This window comes from Ambystoma mexicanum, chromosome 9, assembly GCF_040938575.1.
Source record: "Ambystoma mexicanum isolate Mex_15411 chromosome 9, UKY_AmexF1_1, whole genome shotgun sequence".
Taxonomy (NCBI): Eukaryota; Metazoa; Chordata; class Amphibia; order Caudata; family Ambystomatidae; genus Ambystoma; species Ambystoma mexicanum.
In genome coordinates, this window is record NC_090931.1 from 33,311,508 (window position 1) to 33,332,439 (window position 20,932).

At 47.4% G+C, this 20,932-nt stretch overlaps 1 protein-coding gene across 3 annotated transcripts in view; it reads right to left on the reverse strand.

Moving 5' to 3' along the window:
* Window positions 1-20,932, reverse strand: part of GLB1L2 (galactosidase beta 1 like 2) — a 779,452-nt gene that overhangs the window by 409,995 nt on the left and 348,525 nt on the right. For all 3 annotated transcript variants that reach the window (XM_069614109.1, XM_069614108.1, XM_069614110.1), the window contains one exon: window positions 4,261-4,325. In XM_069614109.1, coding sequence (XP_069470210.1) covers window positions 4,261-4,325 — 65 coding nt within the window. The remainder of the gene's footprint in view (window positions 1-4,260; window positions 4,326-20,932) is intronic.

Here is a 20,932-nt window from a genome sequence, read left to right on the forward strand (position 1 = left end):
TCCTCGGGGCACACACACAAGGCATACAGAAGCCCACAAAAGCTTCGTTTTGCGCAGGGATCTGCATGATCAAATAAGGATTTTCCCTGGGTCTGCTTGACCTGGGGAAGGCAAAGGGACACAACCAAGGACCTTGTGGAATGGCCATTTTGGGTCCAAGCCACTATCCTGGGCCAAACGCGGTAAACGTGGTATGGACCACACGAAAGGGTTAAAAATATATGAAAAATAACAGCTGCCACCACCTCTGTCCAAGGCACATCTGTACTCCTACCGAAAAATCCTTTGACAGTCTCTAGGACCTTAAAAATGAAAGGAAGACCCCAGCGCACTGTATTGTAAGGTACTTTGTGCACTTATAACATGTTGCTAAAAACTGGCAACAAAGTGAAAGACTAAGGGAAAAAAGTCTCCCAGTACTGACTGTCTTTAAGGGGATGTCAGTTTCCCCATCACAAAGTGAGCGAAAACCCGGCGGAGTACAGCATAAGGCTGGGCTCCACTGGCAAAAGTCCGGCTAGGATGGTCAGATAACAGCAAAAAGTTGGGGGGTTCGCAACTAGAGGGAAAAATTACACATAAATCGAAATCTTTCCTAACACCTGCGCATGAATGTCACGCTGAGCACCTCTAAGCATGAACGCACAGAACTTTCTCCGATCGTCTGCATGCACTGTTTGCATCCCCCGGCAATCCACGAGGAGCATTTTCTATAATAGGGTATTAAGATCCCACGTAAATACAATGGGACAGCGGTCTACCTTGGATGCCAATCACTAATCGAACGTGACTAATCTACTAACTTACCGCTATGGATGGGAGACTTTATACTGGATACTATTTGCCTTAAATCTAGAAACCTTATGTGATTACACACAACCCGCAAGGGCTGCCCAAACTATTGCTGACTGTTCATGGAGTCAGCTCCACATGCAACAATTTCCGAGGCATGTCACGCATCAAATTAAACTTGCAGTTGCATTACCAGGCACTAATATAGCTATAACAGATGCCTGCTCTCGAGCATTTATCTATTATTTCATCTTCCAAGGCACAAAGCCTTTTCAGAAGTATGCACAACTATTTGATCAACACAGCTTTATGTGTAAAAGTTCGGACTAACATAGCGCTTCTTATGACTTCCTCCATAGGCGGTCCAGTTGTGTGACCCACCACATTCAATATACACATTACCCTGAACCGGAGTCACAGGTGTGACCTGTGAGTATTCCTTTTCTAAAGGTGAGCATGCTCCACATTGTTACAAATTACTAAAGAGATTAATACAATATGTACACTAGTGGTACTAGTAGTGATACGGTTTCCTTTGATTTTTCATAGGACCAGATTGAATGTATCTACAAAACCAGTCTGAGGTGAGACAGTTTCAAAATGACATTTGCACTTTGGACATTTAGAGTGGTTAATGCAAATACAACCACTCCTCTAAAGCAGATATTCCTTGCAACTTAGTTAGGAGACTGTCCTGAAGTAGGTGGCATTATTTATATAGCCCACCGAAACCGGTCGACACACACGTGGAAACGGCAGGAAGGGTCCTGCTACATTTCACGTAACAACCACGGGGAGACTTAGAAACCATGATGTCTATTCCCCGGGTTTAGTCTTCACAACACGTTTTTAGCACTGTAGTTAGAGGTCAATTTTACTAGGGCCATATTCACCCTCAGTACTGGCCAGTAAAGCAACTGTTGCCATAATACTGTTCGAGAATTACCCCTATCTCGCAATATTTAAAATTTCTAAGAAGTAAGTCTTCATGCTATTTTCCCTGTCTAAATTACGATCACTTACTAAGAATCTAGCATCTGTGTTGCCATACAGTGACTCATAACTAAATTAGGGGAACAAAGAGTTGAGCAATTAGCAGTTGGTTTTTCCTTTCTCTTACTTTATCCACTGTTAGACAGGCGGCACACCAGCACTGCCTAGGAAAGGTTTGTAGACAGGTAGGGATAGATAGAACCTTCTCTGCCACCCCCCATTCTCTGTCCTAAATTGATTCTCAGATTCATAACCAGATTTTCTAAGTATTCCAATATTTATAGTCTACCTAGAAGGAGAAATCTGGCTCCTAGTCGGTATTGTACGTTTTTATCATACCTAAAAGTTTGCATGTACAAAAAGACCTAAAAATGCTACCACCAAAAGTTCGAACACCAAAAGTTCGAACCTTTGGTGGTAGCATTGTAGGTAAGTATAAAAAAAATAAACTGCGGGGGCGTCCCCGCAACACCCTGCTCACTATACTGTGTGGTACAGTGAGCGGGGTGTTGCGGGGGACACCCTTGCAGCACACCCGGAAAAAAATTAATTTAAAAAAACAGGGGCTGCGGGGGTGTCCCCCGCAACACCCCGCTCACTAGACTTTACAGTATAGTGAGCAGGGGCTGCGGGGGAAACCCCTGCAGCCCCGTTTAAAAAAAAAGGACCCTGCGGCGCCAGTTCCCGATCACAGAAGTGAAAGGGAACTGGCGCCGCAGGGACTCAGCATGAAGAAAAAGGTAAGTAGGGTATGTTTATGTTGGGGGTGTGGGTGGGGTGTGTTGAGGGTGTGGGTGAGGGGGGTGTCGTGGGTGTGTTGTGGGTGGGGGTATGGGTATGTAGGGGTTGTGTATGTGTGTTCACATGGGAAATGTGAGAACCTTTGGTGGTTCACACATTTCTCATGCTAACCTTCCGGCCGCTGGAAAATCAGCCGCGGTCGGATCACATAAATCCTTCTAGGCTAGTGACAGGATGCAACCCATTTTTTCTGCTCTCCTTACCGTCTGAGACACTTCAGTTCATTTTATCTCTCATGAGCATTAAACACGCTCGGATATACCAATATGCTTTCTGGGTGGTTTACCCCCTTTTTTCGTGTTACAAAACAGTGCATGGGCATAACCCACACTAACCACTGCTAAGCAACCCTAGCCCTCCCTTATTTACTCAGACATCATTCATGACAGGAATGGCTAATTTCTATGGTACAGCCATCGTTCAAGGCAGGGATGGCTAGTTCCTAAGTACAGCCATTGGTCATGGCAGGAATGGTTAGTTCCTATGGGACAGCCATCATTGTTAATGGCAGGAAAGGCTAGTTTCTATAGTACAGCCATTGTTGATGGCAGCGATGGCTTACCCTATGGGACTGCCATCATTCATGGCAGGAATGGCTAATACCCATGGTACAGCCATCATTCATGGCAGGAATGGCTAATACCTATGGTACAGCCATCGTTCATGGCAGGAATGGCTTTTCCTATGGTACAGCCATCGTTCATGGCAGGAATGGCTAATACCTATGGTACAGCCATGGTTCATGGCAGGAATGGCTAATACCTAGGGTACAGCCATTGTTCATGGTAGGAATGGCTTTTCCTATGGCTTTTCCTATGGTACAGCCTTCGTTCATAGCAGGAATGGCTGTTCCTATGGTACAGCCTTCGTTCATAGCAGGAATGGCTTTTCCTATGGTACACCCTTCGTTCATGGCAGGAATGGCTAATACCTATGGTACAGCCATGGTTCATGGCAGGAATGGCTAATACCTATGGTACAGCCATCGTTCATGGCAGGAATGGCTTTTCCTATGGTACAGTCATCGTTCGTGGCAAGAATGGCTAGTTTCTATGGTACAGCCATTGTTCATGGCAAGAATGGCTTTTCCTATGGTACTGCCATCTTTCATGGCAGGAATGTCAGGTTCCTATGGTATAGCCATCGTTTAGGGCAGGAATGGTGTAGCTTCTGTGGTACAGGCTTTGTTCATGGCAGTAATTGATTTTCCTACGGTACTGCCATCGTTCACGGCAGGAATGGATAGTTTCTATGATGTAGCCATAGTTCAGGACAGGAATGGTGTAACTCCTATGGTGTAGTCATCACTCGTGGCCGGAACGACTTTTCCTATGGTATACCCATTGTTCATGATAGGAATGGTGCACCTCCTAAGGTATCACAATCAATCATGGAAGGAAAGGGGCCATTCATATGGTAGCTAGACCCAGTATGATAGGATTGGTGTCACTTCTATTGTCTTAAACTCCTGCAGAACCGGAATCCAGTCATTATTATGGGGGTTTACCTCCTGCTGGCCCGACTGACATTATTAGTGTGGTATTCTCACATGATCAGTTATTAACATGATCACTTCCGAGGAGTGGACTAGTTCCACCTATCTGTCACCGGACAGTTGCCTTGGGATGGTTAAACTGTCCTATTGCCAGTCAAGTTGGGGAGTGGCTGTCTTACCTGAAGTGTTTCAAGATAGGAAAAGAGAAAGTTCTCCTTCTTTTGGAAATTAACAGTGGCCAAAACTGCAAAAGAAAGAAAGAGAAATAATTATATAACTAATAAATATGACATGAAAGAACTACAGCTTCAGCATGAAAATAATTTAAATATTGGCGTAAAATGCAAATTATAGTGTGATATATCTACAGAAAGCAGTAGTAGATTGTCTCATTACCAAATTTAAGAAAACTAAAATCCTTCTCAATCCTCGCAGGATATCATATCACTTGGCTCCAGTCCGACTGATTACCTGTCTACACTTTTGGTCATCCAACTGTTTAATTAAAGGGTTTGTAAGTGGTCTAAGTACTCTAAAGGTGTGCCACAAGGAAATTTCCTCCACTGTCGCCAACAAGAGACAAAGCAACCCGACCTTCAGAGATGGCATGCAATTCTGAACTTGCTACTGAGACATCAAGTACAATCGAAATCATTTATTTTTCATGCTTTAAACACCACATACAGTACAGAAAAAAACACTTCAGAGGTCCACAGCAGGCAAGAGGGGGCAGCGAGGGCAGAAGACTGCCAATCAAGGCAAGCCACAGGTGATGTGAAATAGAAAGGGTTTGGGGACACACTACTTGCATAAATTCGAGGTTGCTTTCCTGAAACACCAACTACCTGAGATATTTAAGTGGAAGGTGAAAAGTGCTTGGGGTGGCAGTAGAGTTAACAACACAAGATACTTAAGAGCAAGACAAAGAGGTGCCAAGATTCAGAGGGCAACTTTCTGGGTTCAGTAAATGGATGTCGTGATCTGTTATAATCCACTCTGGTGGAAGCAGGATCAGGACTTACAGTGTGATCATCCATAACCATTGGATAGCACCCTGTTGATCATAGATTGCTTGTCAAGTACATCCAAAGCCGCCATTGGTAGGTCTTTAAGGAGGTGTGATTTTAGTTCTTTCCTGAAACTACTGAAGACTGACGTTCGGGGTCAGTTTGTTCCAGATGTTAGGGCCGATCACACAGCATCTGACACTCCCTCTGCCATCCGCTTTGATATAGGTAGGTAAAGGGGGCCAGTGCATGCTGGTCTAATGTTTCTAGATGCTAAGAACTATCTTCGTTCCTCCTTGAGGCAATTCGGGCAATCGCACCACAATGTCTGGTAAAGCATCAACAGGCATGTGAATTCCACCCTATGTTACATGAGAAGCCAGTGGAGCTGTTTCAGGAGACGTGAGATGTCATTCCTGCTTTTGAAGGTCAAAACCATCTCTGCTGCTCTATTTTGGACCAATTGTAGATTCCTCAGGATACTTTTGGGCAACCATGCATATAGGCCATTACAGTAGTCCAGCATGGAGAAGACGTGTGCATAGGCAACAGCTGCTTCATGGTCAAACTCAAGGAAAGGGGAGATTCTACAATGTTGTTGGTAGTAGGTGCCTCTGATGACACTCACAGACTGAAAGTCAGAAAAAAGTGGCTTCCAAATTCATGACAGTCAACACTGGTTTGGGGAGGGAGTAGTGCCCTTAAATGGAGGTCAGTTGAATGGCACGTTTGTTATTTTAGTAGGGTTGCAGACCAGGTTTTCAGTCTAGCGACCGTTCAGGCACAAGAGGCTGTAAGTCATCCAGTTCTACATCAGTTATAGGTTATGTGGTGCAGTGCCCTGCCTGCCTCTGGGTGGGGAAGTCCTGCATGACATAACAGGAAGCATCCACAGGCTCCCCCTTCCTTTGTCTGCTCTCCTGCCGGGACTTGTTACATTGCCAAGGAAAATTATATTACCTCTCTAAGAACCAGTGTTACATGAACCCTGTCAGACTCAGTGCAGGGTCCTTTCTCCCAAAAGACCTACACCAACATGGAGGTTAGGGTTAGGGCTACGGGCAAGCTTGATTGGTTGGCAGATATCGGGAAGCCAATAGGATTGTGTGGTTGTGTCATAAATCTCTGCACAGGACACTAGCATGCCCAGTGACACATCATACATCACACGTAAGGGCAAGGTATTGTTGCTAGAGAACCAAAATAAGGGACAAGTGGGTGCTTGTCACAAGGCCGGGGCTCGAAACGTATGATGGAGTGATCTGCTGCGGGTAGCAATTGTGTCACGCAGGTTTACAGAGCACAATTGCACAGGCCTAGCATAGCACATTTAAACAGCGCCCCTCAAGATCTGAGGATGTTCTGTTAGAAAGTTCATTGTTAATGTAACCGACTAAATGTATCCAGTTTTTTCTGTATTAAAATCATTGTGTAAAATTAGTAAGGGTACAAAAGGAGGAGACTGGCACACAGGTGGCATAAACCTTTATTTATCCAAAATAATGAGGAAACCCATCCCTCCCTAACCCTAAAAGGGTTTCCCTGCCTCAACTAAAGAACTCAAGATTCTGTCAAGTAAATGAAAAGAGTTCACCATTGGGTGTCAAAACAGCTACTTCTGTCCCTCTCACTTGTAGCAAATATGAAAGAGGTAGTGGATCCTCCTAGTTGAGAAGAATGGCTCCCTTCTTCTGGACAATGGATCATAGTTCCAATCGGCAGGTGGGAACTGAGCCTGGGAGAATGACTCCCTTCCTCTAGGTCTCGGCTCCTTTCCAAGATAAAAAACAAAGTTCCTGCTTGTGGTGCTGTAGAGTTCTCAGTCCAAACTCAAAAGATAAAGATCCAACTCAAACATGTGTTACTGCACTAGTGGGTTCCTGGAGAATGCCTCCCTTCTCCAGGTATCTTGCCCTCAATATGTTCACAGTGCCAGAGGAATGACTCTCTTCCCTGTGCCTTCCTTTGCTTTGCTTCACGGTACACAAAACTAGGGGTATGGCTTCCTTCCCCTGGTCCGTCATGGTTTGCAGTTTCACCATGGTATGGGGAATGTCTCCCTTCCCTTGGCCATTCTCAGGATCTCTGTCACAGTTCACGAAGGCTGTGGGATTGACACCCTTCCCCAGGCCCTTCTCAAGCGTCACAATTAAATACAACCAGTGGCAATGACTCCCTCCCTCTGATCTCTAGTTCCCTTAGTTCTGGGCCAAGTTGGTTTACTCTCCTGCCAAGCCAGGTCCCAAAGAAAATAACAATACTCCAGTCACTCCGACTTGATCTGTGGGTCCCAGACCTCGGCTCTCTCGGATGTGCTAACTCGGCTTCCTCGCTTGCCAAGTACAGCGATGAAGAGGACTTATATTTCTTCTCCTTTTTACGGGTGCGGTTCACAGACCTGTACTTCTCTGTTACAGTAGTTCAGCAGACCTGGTTCACTTCCCTGCGAGGCCCTGCGAGGCCCTGCCACAACGAAGATAACTTGCTTCTTGAATTTCACATTGGCAGTAGGGGACCTCAACCCTTCCTTGGTCGCGTATGGCTTTGACCCAGTTCCTGTGATGAGTAGGAGTGGGATTCACCCACTTCCCTGTGCCCCCTCTGGCTCTTTTGTGTCACCCGTTACCTTCTTTGGGGTTATGGCACGTCCCCGGGTCTTCCTGGGACAGCAGGCTTTCTGTGCAGCCTCTCCGGTGTCTATGCTTTCTGGCATGGCAGCGACAGCGTCCTCGGCTGCTTCCTTATTCTTGCCTGCTTGTCGTCTCTCTGCACGGGTCTGCTCCAGCGGGTCCTTCCTCTGCCGAATGCTGCCGACCACCAGCGTTCTCTCCTCCTCTGCTCATCCGGGACGTTCAGTCTCACGCATCAGGTGCTGCGTGCACAAGCAGGATTTCATGGCTCTGCCTCTCTGGCCCCTGGACTCTTTCCACTTTCCTTAGTCCATCCCCCTTTTATAGTGGTTGGACACTGATGGTTGGCATTGGGGCTCAAATCCTTCTTCATTTTCCCGGGCCTTTCAATCTTCTTTCCTCCACGTGGCCAACTCGTTGCATTATTTTGATCCACAGAGTTCCTACTCCTTTTCCCCGTCTCAGTGCTTGCAATCTAACAACAGTATATAGAGGTGAATGGATGATAGAGGTTAGGTGAACCCATAGGTTGAAACATATTATGGGTTCCATGGGTTTGGCAGGGCATTAGGTATGGGTGGAGGGTTTGAATACTACGTTCTCCCGGGATAGTCGTTCCTACTACCATAGGGGGCTGTTCCTCGGGTTGGGGGCGGAATCCCTCCCAATGACATCCTCCGGCTGAATACCACTTCCAGGGGGACCTTTGGGTAGCTCCTCACCTCCATGGCCCAATGAGAAGGGTCTCCCCCTAGAGGAGAAGGGACGACATCCAAGGAATCATCATAAATCCTATACAAAGTTTGTGCTCTATGGCCTCATTTCAGAGACAGGACTGCACTGCCATTTTCTCGTTTCTCTGTCAATTTCTCCACAGCTTTATCAAAATAAACCAAACTCTTCTGCTTTTGCTGTCTTGGTTGCCTTAGTGGTAGTAGTAAACACAATTTATTTTGGTCAACAACTATAAAATCGATACAATACTGACATAAGATATAAACAAAAAAATCCATTGCAATATCGTAATACCAAATTCGAGAGGGAAGTGCAGCGGGTATCAAAACCTAGAAACAATCAATTCACAAAAGCACCTTAAAAACACTGGTTAAAACTCAAACAAATATATATATAATTTCTTTTCCTATTTATAAGCCACTGCGATGGTTGTGGCGCTCTCAGCATATCAATTTCCTTCTAATGCGCCACGCTTTCCTCAAAAATTGAGACTGGGCCTGTAGTTCTGCCTCGCCTTCAGTTCTAAAGAAAGATCTATGGCCTCGCCAGTTTTTAGGATGATTTTGGTTTTCATAGATTGGGAAAGGCCATTTGCGGCACAAATTGTTGTAGACAAAATATATTTTTTTAAGTCTTAACCGTTGTATCTCTATCCGACAAATTTCACAGAGAGGTGTATCCTAGCTCAGGTGCCTGTAACTGCTGCCAGTGGCAAAACCCCTAATCTGGCCATTAAGTACAAGATTTTCACGTCCTTGTCGTCAAGGAACTGCAAGTACCTCTCATAGCCAAAGTGGGATTTTAGCAAAAGATACTTCACTGCTTCCGAGAGCTACAACATCGCTCCCCTCGAGCAGCCTAAAACACTGCAAAGGAGCACTCATCCCTTTAAAGGTGGCAGACACAGACCTAGCAGTTCTCTCTGACCCTGCATCTTCCTCACGCTGCGCTACAGCTCTCCCTGCTGGCCCACATGATTGGGCCAAAGACCAGCAAACCTCAAGCCTCACCATTCGCTGGTAGGCAAAGCCAGCCCCCCTGCAAGGCCCACCTACTCCTGACCTCGGCATATTGTTTGTCCCACTTATGGAGTCTGAGCCACACCCGTCCCACTCCTCACTGGCAACTCGATCGCCCACCCTCCACATACGGCATCGTATTCAGCACATTGCCAATTGTAAGCAATACACCTCTTTAAACATGTGTAATCTGAGTAACCTCATCTGCCCTTCTACCCCACCTGCCACCTACTCCCTACCCCCCTACACACTCATATTTCCACTCTACAAGTGATTAATCTACATACGGCAACACCAACCACAACCAAGCCCACAGCGAGACCATTCTGCTTACCTTCCTCTACCAATTCTGTACCTTAGCAGTTCCATTACCCAAACACACCCACCTCTTACCCCCCGCCCCACATCTTATTATCAGCACAGACTGGCTACCACCCATCCTCTGCCTACACCCACGCCACTCCAAAACTAACTGTACCTTGGAGTTTCCCTCATCTTCAAGTCCACCCTACCTATAAGAGAGCTCACTGCTAGGCTACAAAATCCTCCTCGCTAGACTCTCTCAATCCACACACCACCATCAACCTGGTACTCCTCTATCGACAACCCAATGTGCAAAGCAACCCGGAAGCTGACATCCCCTCCTCCTCACCTCTATCATCAAACCTAATACCAAACTCGTCCTACGTGGCGACTTCAATCTAGGATTCAATGACCCGTTAGACATGAAGGCACCCGCCCTCACTACTACACTCTCAGAGATGAATCTCTCCCAATGAGTCTCATACTACTACACTCTCAGAGATGAATCTCTCCCAATGAGTCTCATTACCAACACATTACAAAGGTTGTACAATGGATTGGATTGTGACCTTGAATACCAATCTCTTCATCACCTCCATCAGCCCCCTATCGTGGACCGACCACTCACTTGTGGAATTTGAATTAATATTTAACATAAAGCCACAAATCCCAAAACCACCCCCATCCCTAACCTAGCCCACAACACCCACAGGCTCACTCAAGAACTCTTAACATCTGTGTTGTCTCGCCTACTCTCAGACCAGAAACCTGCAGCCGGCGACCCCCAGTACCTCGCGCCCGCTACAACAACATCCGACTGAAAACACTAAACCAACATGCTCCCCTAAAACCAAGATCCCTAAACAGAGTATCAATAGCTGGTTCTCCAAAGAACTCTGTTCTCTTCGCACGTAAAAACGTGCTTTGGAACACTTCTGGAGAAGACAACCCATTGCCACCAATAAAGACTCCATCATAGCGGCCGTCAAAATCTATGAAAATACATTTGTCTCTACTAAATCTAGCACCTATAACACTAGGATATCCGAAGCTAGCTCCAACATAAGGGAACTCTTCACTAGCCTTGAAAAGTTACAAAATCCGGTCTTACCAACCTTGCAGTTCCATAAAGTCAAAGGGCCTCATCACGAGTTGGGCGGTAACGCCGGCGCTAATAGCGCTGGTGTTATTAGCCCTACCGGCAAACCCACTGGCGCTATTAGCGCCGGATCACGGGTTTGGCGGAACGGGTAATGCCCATTCCCCAATGAGCCCATTTGGGAATTCCCCATTGGGCTCAATGGGGAAATTTTGCGTGGCGCCGAAAATCGGCAAATTTTCGGCGCATTTCCCTCCAGCTCAGAGCTGGGGGGAAATTAGCCGAAGCCATGATTTGGTGGACCCTTAAATGTGGAGGTATCAGTGCTACCGCCGCATTTATGGGCTACCGCCACACTCGTGATGAGGCCCAAAGTGTGGTGCACTACCATCCAAACTGCCTTCTCAGATAAAACCTACAAGTTGAGAGACAAAACTAGCGCCAATAAAAACCCAGCTTGCTTCTAAAATCCCTCATACCTCGGATCATCCTGTCACGCAAAGCTATTCACCTTCCGCTACTGCCTTATACTTCTTGCCAGTCACTACCACAGAGGTCACCAAAACGATCTGGCTCCTGAAACCAAACATTTGCAAAGGTGACACGTCCTGCGCACATCATTAAACTCTGCTCTGGAACCCTTGACCCCATTATCACAGATTTCATCAATGCGTCCTTCTCATCTAGCTCTGTCCCCATAACCATCAAAGAAGCCTGGACAACCCCTCTACTTTAGATTGCACAGCCTACAGCCAAATCCAGCTCTTCCAAGAACAGAACAACCTGTTTGGCTCCCACCAATCAGGTTTCAGGCCTAAACACAGTACGGACACAGTCCTCCTTGATCTCAAGATACAACTTGACAGTATCCATGATTCGGGTAATCTCGCCATCCTACTCATCCTTGACCCATCTGCTGCATTCAACCTTGTTGACCACGACAGAGTCTTCACAGTCGAAGCAGCAGCCGATCCACTCCTGTCCCCTGCAGCGCCACGCAAGTTTCATGCATTTCTCATACGCTCTATAAAACCTACACCAAACCTCTTTTTGATCATCTAGACAACCTCGGCATCCCACACACCAACTTTGCAAACAACACGCAGATCCGCTTAACGATCTCTGGCAACTATCTACAAGATGTCACCTCTGTTTACCAGTTTATTTTACATCATTCAGATCTGGATGGCTAACCACCACCCATGCCTAAATGATGAAAAAACTAAGCTCCTCATTGTAGGCTCCCCCCACCGATTGACATCCTTCACAATTGACTGCATCTCCATCGCCGCCTCAAAGCACGTAAAAACGTTTGGGGTCCACCTGGATGCAAAGCTTAATTTGACTATACATGTCAACGCCCTAGCATCCTCTACAGCACACATTTTTAGATTCATTGACCTCAGCAGACAATTTCTATCACCCGACAACTGCCTTGCAATAGCTAGAGCCCGCCGACCCCGAAACACTGTTTCCAGCATCTGACTTCCTGGTGCCCCCGGGACATTACAAATCCCGGCAGCGCTGGAAGTCAGATGTCGGATTTGGTAAGTCCCCATTCCCGTGGAGTCCCACTGAACTCCACGGGACTGGGGACTCGGAAGTACCAGCACCATTGCTAACGGTGCCTGTTTGTCACAACCCTTGACCCAAAACCCCACTGGCATGATGTCACAACCGCGGGTTCCTGGCGCTTGTGGAAGAGGTGGAAACATGGCTGCCAATTGACTGTGCCGCCACGTTGTATACCCAGACGTCGTTAGCGGTCTAGTCTTTTCAAACATGGCCGCCGCCGAGTGTATTTACTAGCATACGCTAGCATACGCTCGGCGGCTCGGCGCGTTGCAACTCTCGGATTTCTCCTTTGTTGCTTGCGCTACTGTTTACTTCGCTTGGCCGTGATCCGCCTCTGTCCTTATTTTCTCCTCTCCGTTGTTCCACTCTTTTCTCCTGGTCCTCCCTGGTCCTCCCTCTGCCTCGCCCCCCCCCCGTTCCCGGGTGCGAGGTGCTTCCCTTTTATTTCTCCTCCCTTCCTCCTTTCAGCCTCATCCTTGCCTATTCGCTGTTTTCTCCCGGGTTCCCATCCATTGGCTCCCCTCTGTTCAGCATTCTCTCCTTCCCTGTTCTTTTGTGCTTCGCCTTCACTTACCTGCCCTGGATCGTCATTTCATATGAGTCTGGCTTGAAACTTCACCTCACATATTCCGGTCCAGCTGGGATTCTGCACTCCAAAGGGGTTTTTGTACCGTAAGGCTTTTTCCCTTGCTTCGCGTGTCTGTCGCGGAGGGGAGTCACCGTTGATTCCTACCCAGAGTCACAGTGGCTTCCTTCCGAGGCCGGCCCTATCTACTCAAGAAGAAGAAAGCCCGAGTTCGTCGCTCACACGGAAAGAAGTTGGACTTCTCTTCAACGTCAGGTGAGGAGGAAGGGGAACTTGGAGACTCTCAGAGCTTGAGTGGGTAAGAAGATATTGCAGATAAGCCTGTTGATATACCCACACAGCCTGGTACCCCTGATACATGGTCACATGCCAGGTAGGGTTAGGACTCAGGGTTCACTTGGGGCCCCTACGGCCTTGCATTATCATCATAGACTCTCCTGGAGAGCCTTTGGCGCCAGGCTCATGTTCAGATTGGGACATTGTCTTGAAGGGACTACTTTTTCTGTGAAGGCCTGCAGCCAACATGGAGGCACCCACACAGTCTAGTTCCTAAGAACCATACTGTGCGGTGCAGTGTTTTAGGGTGTGGTAACCCAGACTACTTTACCTGGACTACATTACGGAGGGCTATATAAACCACACCCAAGCTACAGAATGTGCTTCGCGTTATTCTGCAGCCAGCAGCGTGACGTTCATCGTGTTCAGAGACCAGCACCCGGCGATCCTTGAATATCGGACCTGCAGAGGAGGCAAAAGAACATCATTAGCAATCTCTGCTTATCCGCAACTTTCCATCCGTCGATTCCTGCTGCTCACGGTCTTGCATCCATTCGGCAACATCATCAGGACACCACCCACACACCGGAACAAAGCACCTGGAGGGAGAGAGAAAGAAGGACAACGTTAAAACAGGTTACTCATGGCATTCACGGCAGTAATCACAAAATCCTCACCTGGCTGGGCATTTCTTGACACAGCCAGAAAGACCATCGCGACCTGAAAAGGAATAAACAATACAGGTTAGCAAGAAAAGACAATACCGCGCCGCACTTTGCGCTTAACCTACCATCCATCATACGCCCCTGCGTCCCTCATCCTGGCAGGAGCCTGATCCAAGTAGCACACCCACCGAACCTCTGTACACCTAAGAGGAAAATAACAAGAAAAGACATTAATAGCAAGAAAGGAAAGCAAGGACATTTTAAGACTGCTATAACCAGACTTACCTCCTAAAAGACACTTGAATGGGTTAGCACCAGTGAAGTTACCTCAGTCACTTCAACCCGCAGAAAACTACACGCCCCTGCACAGAAGGCAGGACGGAGAGCACGCCAGACATCATAACAAGGTGAGGAATGGGCCAACAAGTCGAGTCCAGGGGGCTGGTGGGAGGAAACGAAATCTGTTCATAAATCCAGTCCTCCTGTGTTTTCAGGCCGGACCGCCATAGAAGGCATCGTCCAGAATCGGGAATGTCCAGGGTGAATCCGGCAACCAGGGCATAAGTGCGTCCCCGTGGATACCAGGTGAGCGTAACAGAACGCGAAGCCTCATAACATTATCCACCTGGGCGTCATGGAGACTTCAGAAATGGACCAACTGGCTCAGTTATTAGGACAATTACGCGCCGAAGTGCATTAGGCTAGGCAAGAGACTAATACCCTGCGAAGGGATCTTGTCGTCACCAAGGATCGCACCGAAGAAATCAGCAGACAATTACTGCAATCACAGGCCGGACAAGCTCCATTACCCGGGACAAATCCACCGGCACAGGCAACCACGTCGTCTGCCGCTCCAGTACAAATCACCTTACCCGGAACAATACGGTTAGCACCGCCAGAAAGGTTTTCAGGTGACCCAAGGAAGTATGCTGCATTTATGAACCAATGTCGCCTTCATTTCCTCTGCAGACCGGGCGCATTCCTTAACGATCAGGCACGAGTAGCATTTATTTTGTCAAATCTGAGCGGTAGTGCAGCAGACTGGTCAGTGTCACTTGTGAGCTATGGTGATCCATTACTACGTGACTTTGGGGGGCTTCCAAAGAGAAATGGAAAAGCTCTTTGCTCGTCACACCCATGAACAAGCTGTAGAAAAGAAACTCTTATCACTCCGGCAGGGGAATCAGGACTTAATAACATACATAGCAACCTTCAATAGGTTAGTGGCCGAAACCAGGTGGCCTGAAGACAAGAGAAGCACAATGTTTCACCGAAGCCTTCGAGGGGAATTAAAGGACGTCTTGGCTCAGGTAGTTGATCCACCTAGAGACTGTAGTGAATTTATCAGCGTGGTGGTGCAACTAGATCACCAACTACAAGATCGGAAAGCAGATCGGTCCAGATCAGATACACGGGCCGTGTATCTACGAACCAAGGATGCTACTCCACGCACGTCAGAGAATACCACAGAGCCAATGCAAATCGGAGCCATACAACCACCGTTAAGAAAAGCTGAAAGAGAAGGCAACATCAGTTATGTTTGTACTGCGGACAATCGGGGCACTTCCTAAAAGAATGTCTGATAAAACCCCCCAAGCAAATTGTGGGAGCTACAGAAAAGGATGAGAGCAAGGAGTCGGAAAACTGCCTAGCTCGACAAAAGTAGAAGTCAGTTTGTCGAGTGAGAAGAATGAGCCACCGACCTCACATTTTGCAATACCAGTGATCCTAATCAATCACCAACAACCTTCAAGGATGCATTCCGTTGAAGCTTACATAGACAGCGGAGCAGTTGGGAATTACATTGATCGAGATCTGGCCGCACAGATGGGGCTTCCCTTAAGTTTTTAGCCAAACTCAGAAAAGGTAACCACGGTGGATGGGACTGAAATTGCTTCCGGACCAGTAACCCAATGTACAATAGGAACAACCCTGCTATGCCGGGATGGACACCGGGAATCAATTTCCTTTGATGCCATCAAGGCACCTCAGTTTCAGCTAATATTAGGGATGGCATGGTTAGTTGCTCATAACCCTCAGATAGATTGGCGTGCAAGAAAATTGACTTTTCCTCATGATTGCGCTTCCACCTGTTATTTCCAAGAAAACAAATCCAGTTTCAAGGTTCCTACGAGTCCTAGAATCGGCATATCTACACTTGGCGCAACTAGTACTCTCCCTGAAGAATATCAAGATTTCCAGGATGTGTTCCAGAAGGAACAAGCTAATACACTACCACCGCATAGGTCCTATGACTGTCAGATTGACCTCATACCTGGTGCACAGATCCCTTGTGGCAGAATCTATGCGCTCACAGAACCAGGAAACCAGCATCTAAAGTCCTATCTCGACCAGTACTTGGCAAATGGGTTCATTTGCCCACCCAAATCACTGGCAGCCAGTCCCCTATTCTTCATCCCAAAGAAGGAAGGGGACTTGAGAACCTGTATTGACTATCGCGCCTTGAACCAGATCACCATAAAAAAACGTTACCCCCTGCCCCTTATTCCCGAGATGCTGGATCAAGTCAAAGATGCCCAGATTTATACTAAGGTTAGACCTCAAAGGAGCGTACCCCCTGGTCCGAGTTAAACAAGGAGATGAGTGGAAAACGGCCTTCCGTACCAAATGTGGGTTGTTTGAGTACCAGGTAATGCCTTTCAGGCTTTGCAATGCCCCGGCAGCGTCCCAATACTTTATGAACAACGTCCTAAGGGAATTGATCGATGTTTGCACCCTCGTCTACATAGATGACATCCTAGTGTATTCAACCTCAAAACAAGACCATGTCAAGCATGTCCACGCTGACCTTGCCAAACTGCGGCAACATCGACTATAGGCAAAACTTGAAAAATGCCTTTTCCACGTAACCGAAGTAGAATTTCTTGGTTTCGTTCTTACTCCGAAAGGCATTCGAATGGATGCACACAAGGTGGATGCCATTCTTAAATGGCCCTCTCCGACCTTGTTAAAAGGGGTCCAGAGCATGCTGGGCTTTGCAAACTTCTACTGTCGGTTCATCCCAGACTTCTCTCAGATTGTGCATCCGATCACGTTACTTCTACGAAAAAACAATAAAAAATTAATGCGGACAGAAGACGCCGAAAAGGCCTTCCAAGAACTTAAGGAAAGGTTCACCTCAGCCCCAGTTTTACGACACCCTCATCCAGATCTTCCTTACATCGTGGAAACGGATGCTTCCAGTATGGCTATGGGGGCGGTTCTTTCTCAGAAAGACCCTAAAACTGGCCAATTGCACCCCGTGGCCTTCTGGTCGCGAAAATTCACACCCCCTGAACTCAATTATGCCATCACCGATAAGGAACTGATTGCTATAAAATCCGCCTTCAAGGCATGGCGACATTACCTCTTGGGGGCCAGGCATACAGTCACTGTAATCACAGATCATCAGAACTTACAATATTTAAAAACAGGAAAAGCACAATCCTCGTGCCAATTACAATGGGCCCTTTTCTTTGCTGAGTATGACTACATAATCACTTATCGACCAGGCGTAAGAAACTGGAAAGCTAACGCACTATCTCGCATGGGCATCGAAGAAAAAGAATATGCAACCCCAGATCCAGTGGCCATTATACCAGAGGACAAGCTTTAAGGCCTCACCAGAGCTTTAACACAAACTAAGCTTAGAAACGTGATCCAACGTGAAATAACCCAGAGCGAGTTACTGGAATGGCATACCAAAGGAAAACAATACACCGTTAAAAATCAACTGCCATATTTTGATGAACGCCTGTACGTGCCTCAAACCGAGCTACAACAACAAATCATTTCGGATTATCATGATTCTTTGATGGAGGGTCATCCCGGGATTGTGAAAACTCTAGCCAAAGTGAAATGCAATTATTGGTGGCCCACTTGGCATCGAGACGTCATCCAATACGTTCAGTAATGTGGAGTGTGTGCACAAAACAAGTCATTGAAGCAAAAACCAGCTGCCCTCCTACAACCATTAGAAATACCTCCGGCACCATAGCACACACTTTCTCTCGACTTCATTACCGATTTACCTCCCAGCCAAGGGTTCAATACCATTTTAGTTGTAGTAGACTTATTTTCTAAAATGGCAAACTTTATCCCTTTCAAAGGCCTTCCGGATACATCCCATCTAGCAAAGGTGCTTTTGGGAAACATTATCAAACTGCATGGATTCCCTTCAGTCCTGGTCTCTGATCGAGGCAGCCAATTCGTATCTAACTTCTGGAAAAAGTGCTGCACTATGGCTCACATCGGCATCCGGCTACCCACCAGCCATCACCCCCAAAAGGATGGTCAAACAGAGAGGACCAACCAGACTCTCGAACAATACCTACGGTGCATGCTGCACCAAGTCGAAGGAACCTGGAGAGATCTATTATGGATAGCCGAATATGCTTACAATTCATTGCATTCCAGTTCTGGTCAAACACCTTTCTACAACCTCTACGGCAGACATCCACGTACTTCCGAACTAGACAGCCCTCCCAGTCTATAAATGCCGGCTGTAAAGACTCTTCATGCAAACATTACTCAGGCCTTTAAAAAGGCAACAGAACAATTAATCCAAGCCAAGAACAAGCAAAAAAGGTTTGCTGACGAACATCGGAAAAAGGCCCCTGACTATCAGGTAGGAGTGTGGCTAGCCGCAAAATACATATCGCTAAAAGGAACCCAGACTTTTCGCCCTCGCTATTTGGGACCTTATCCTGTTCAAGCCATCATCAAACCAGCAACAGTTAAGCTAGCATTACCAGCCAACATGCAAATTCACCCAGTATTCCACGTCTCACTGCTAAAACCAGTACAACCCGGTAGACGTGTTAAACCACCACCTGAACCCATAATGATCGATGGAGAACCCGAATTTGAAGTGAAAGAAATCCTGGATTCCAAATATACCAGATCCAAACTGCACTATCTAGTCGATTGGAAGGGTTACGGCCCTCAAGACAGATCTTGGGTACCTAGTGAGAACATTCATGCACCGCGTTTAATTAGAACGTTTCATCGAAACTTTCCAGACAAGCCTGGACCAGGCAGGAGAATCACCTTAGGAGGGGCCTTGGGGGGGGAGTGCTGTCATGACCCGTGACCCAAAACCCCTCTGGCATGGTCACATGCCAGGTAGGGTTAGGACTCAGGGTTCACTTGGGGCCCCTAGGGCCTTGCATTATCATCACAGACTCTCCTGGAGGCAGTCCTGGCGCCTTTGGCGCAAGGCTCATGGTCAGATTGGGACATTGTCTTGAAGGGACTACTTTTTCTGTGAAGGCCTGCAGCCAATGCCACACAGTCTAGTTCCTAAGAACCAGACTGTGCGGTGCAGTGTTTTAGGGTGTGGTAGCCCAGACTATTTTACCTGGACTACATTACAGAGGGCTATATAAACCACACCCAAGCTACAGAATGTGATTTGCGTTATTCTGCAGCCAGCAGCGTGACGCTCATCGTGTTCAGAGACCAGCACCCGGCGATCCTTGAATAGCGGACCTGCAGAGGAGACAAAAGAACATCATTAGCAGTCTCTGCTTACCTGCAACTTTCCATCCATCGATTCCTGCTGCTCGCGGTCTTCCACCCAGTCGGCAGCATCATCAGGACACCACGCACACACCGGAACGAAACACCTGGAGGGAGCGAGAAAAAAGGACAACGTTAAAACAGGTTACTCGCAGCATTCACGGCAGTAATCACAAAATCCTCACCTGGCTGGGCATTTCTTGACCGGTTCCACTCCGGAAATCTTCACACGGCCAGAAAGACCATTGCGACGTGAAAAGGAATAAAGAATACAGGTTTGCAAGAAAAGACATTTTCGCGCCGCACTTCGCGCTTAACCTACATCCATCATACGCTCCTGCGTCCATCATCCTGGCAGGAGCCTGATCCAAGTAGCGCACCCACCGAACCTCTGTGCACCTAAGAGGAAACAAACAAGAAAAGACATTAATAGCAATAAAGGAAAGCAAGGACATTTTAAGACTGCTGTAACCAGACTTACCTCCTAAAAGACCCTTGAATGGGTTAGCACCAGTGAAGTTAACTTGGTCGCTTCAACCCGCAGAAAACGACACGCTCCTGCATAGAAGGCAGGACAGAGAGCATGGCAGACATCGTAACAAGATGAGGAGTGGGCCAACAGGTCGAGTCCAGGTGGCTGGTGGGAGGAAACGAAATCTGTTCGTAAGTCCAATCCTCCTGTGTTTTCAGGCCCAACCGCCATAGAAGGCATCGTCCAGAATTGGGAAGGTCCAGGGTGAATACGGCAACCAGGGCATAAGGGCGTCCCGTGAATACCAGGTGAGCGTAACACTGTTCTTCCATGACATCTCTGCCTACTGGGACCGTTGCACCCGTCAGGGTCAGACCTGCCGGGCGCGACGGCCCCTGCAAGCAGACTTGTAGTGTGGCAGCCCAAAGATATGGGTGCCAGTAAGCTTACCGGCACCCTTATTTCTGGGCCAACACACTCGTAATGAGGCCCTAAATGTACCCTACTGTTTTTTTCTATATGAACTTCATGGTGTAAAATCCTATAAAAAAGTCTGTGCTCTGCGGCTTGTGATGAATCCTTGGATGTCGTTCTTCCCCCCTACGGTGAGCCCCTTCTCATGAGGCCAGCGAGATGAGGACCCTACTCGATATTCCCCCTAGGCGTGGTACTCAGTGGGTGGATCTCATGGGGAGGGATCCCCCTATAGGACTAGGGACGACTATCTAGGGAGAACGTGGCATACCCAGACTATACCACACCTTCCTAATCCGCTTACCCTGTGCAGGGTGCCATAATTCCCCACACTTCCATGTACTTATGTAAGGTAGATAATCCAACCTCCGTACTGAGACGTGGAAGAGTAGGGACTACCTATGTGAGTCATCTAGGAAGACTGGGACGAAGAAGACCCTAAGTAACCCAGTTGAGAATGATAACATCAGTACCAAGATGAAGAAGTAGC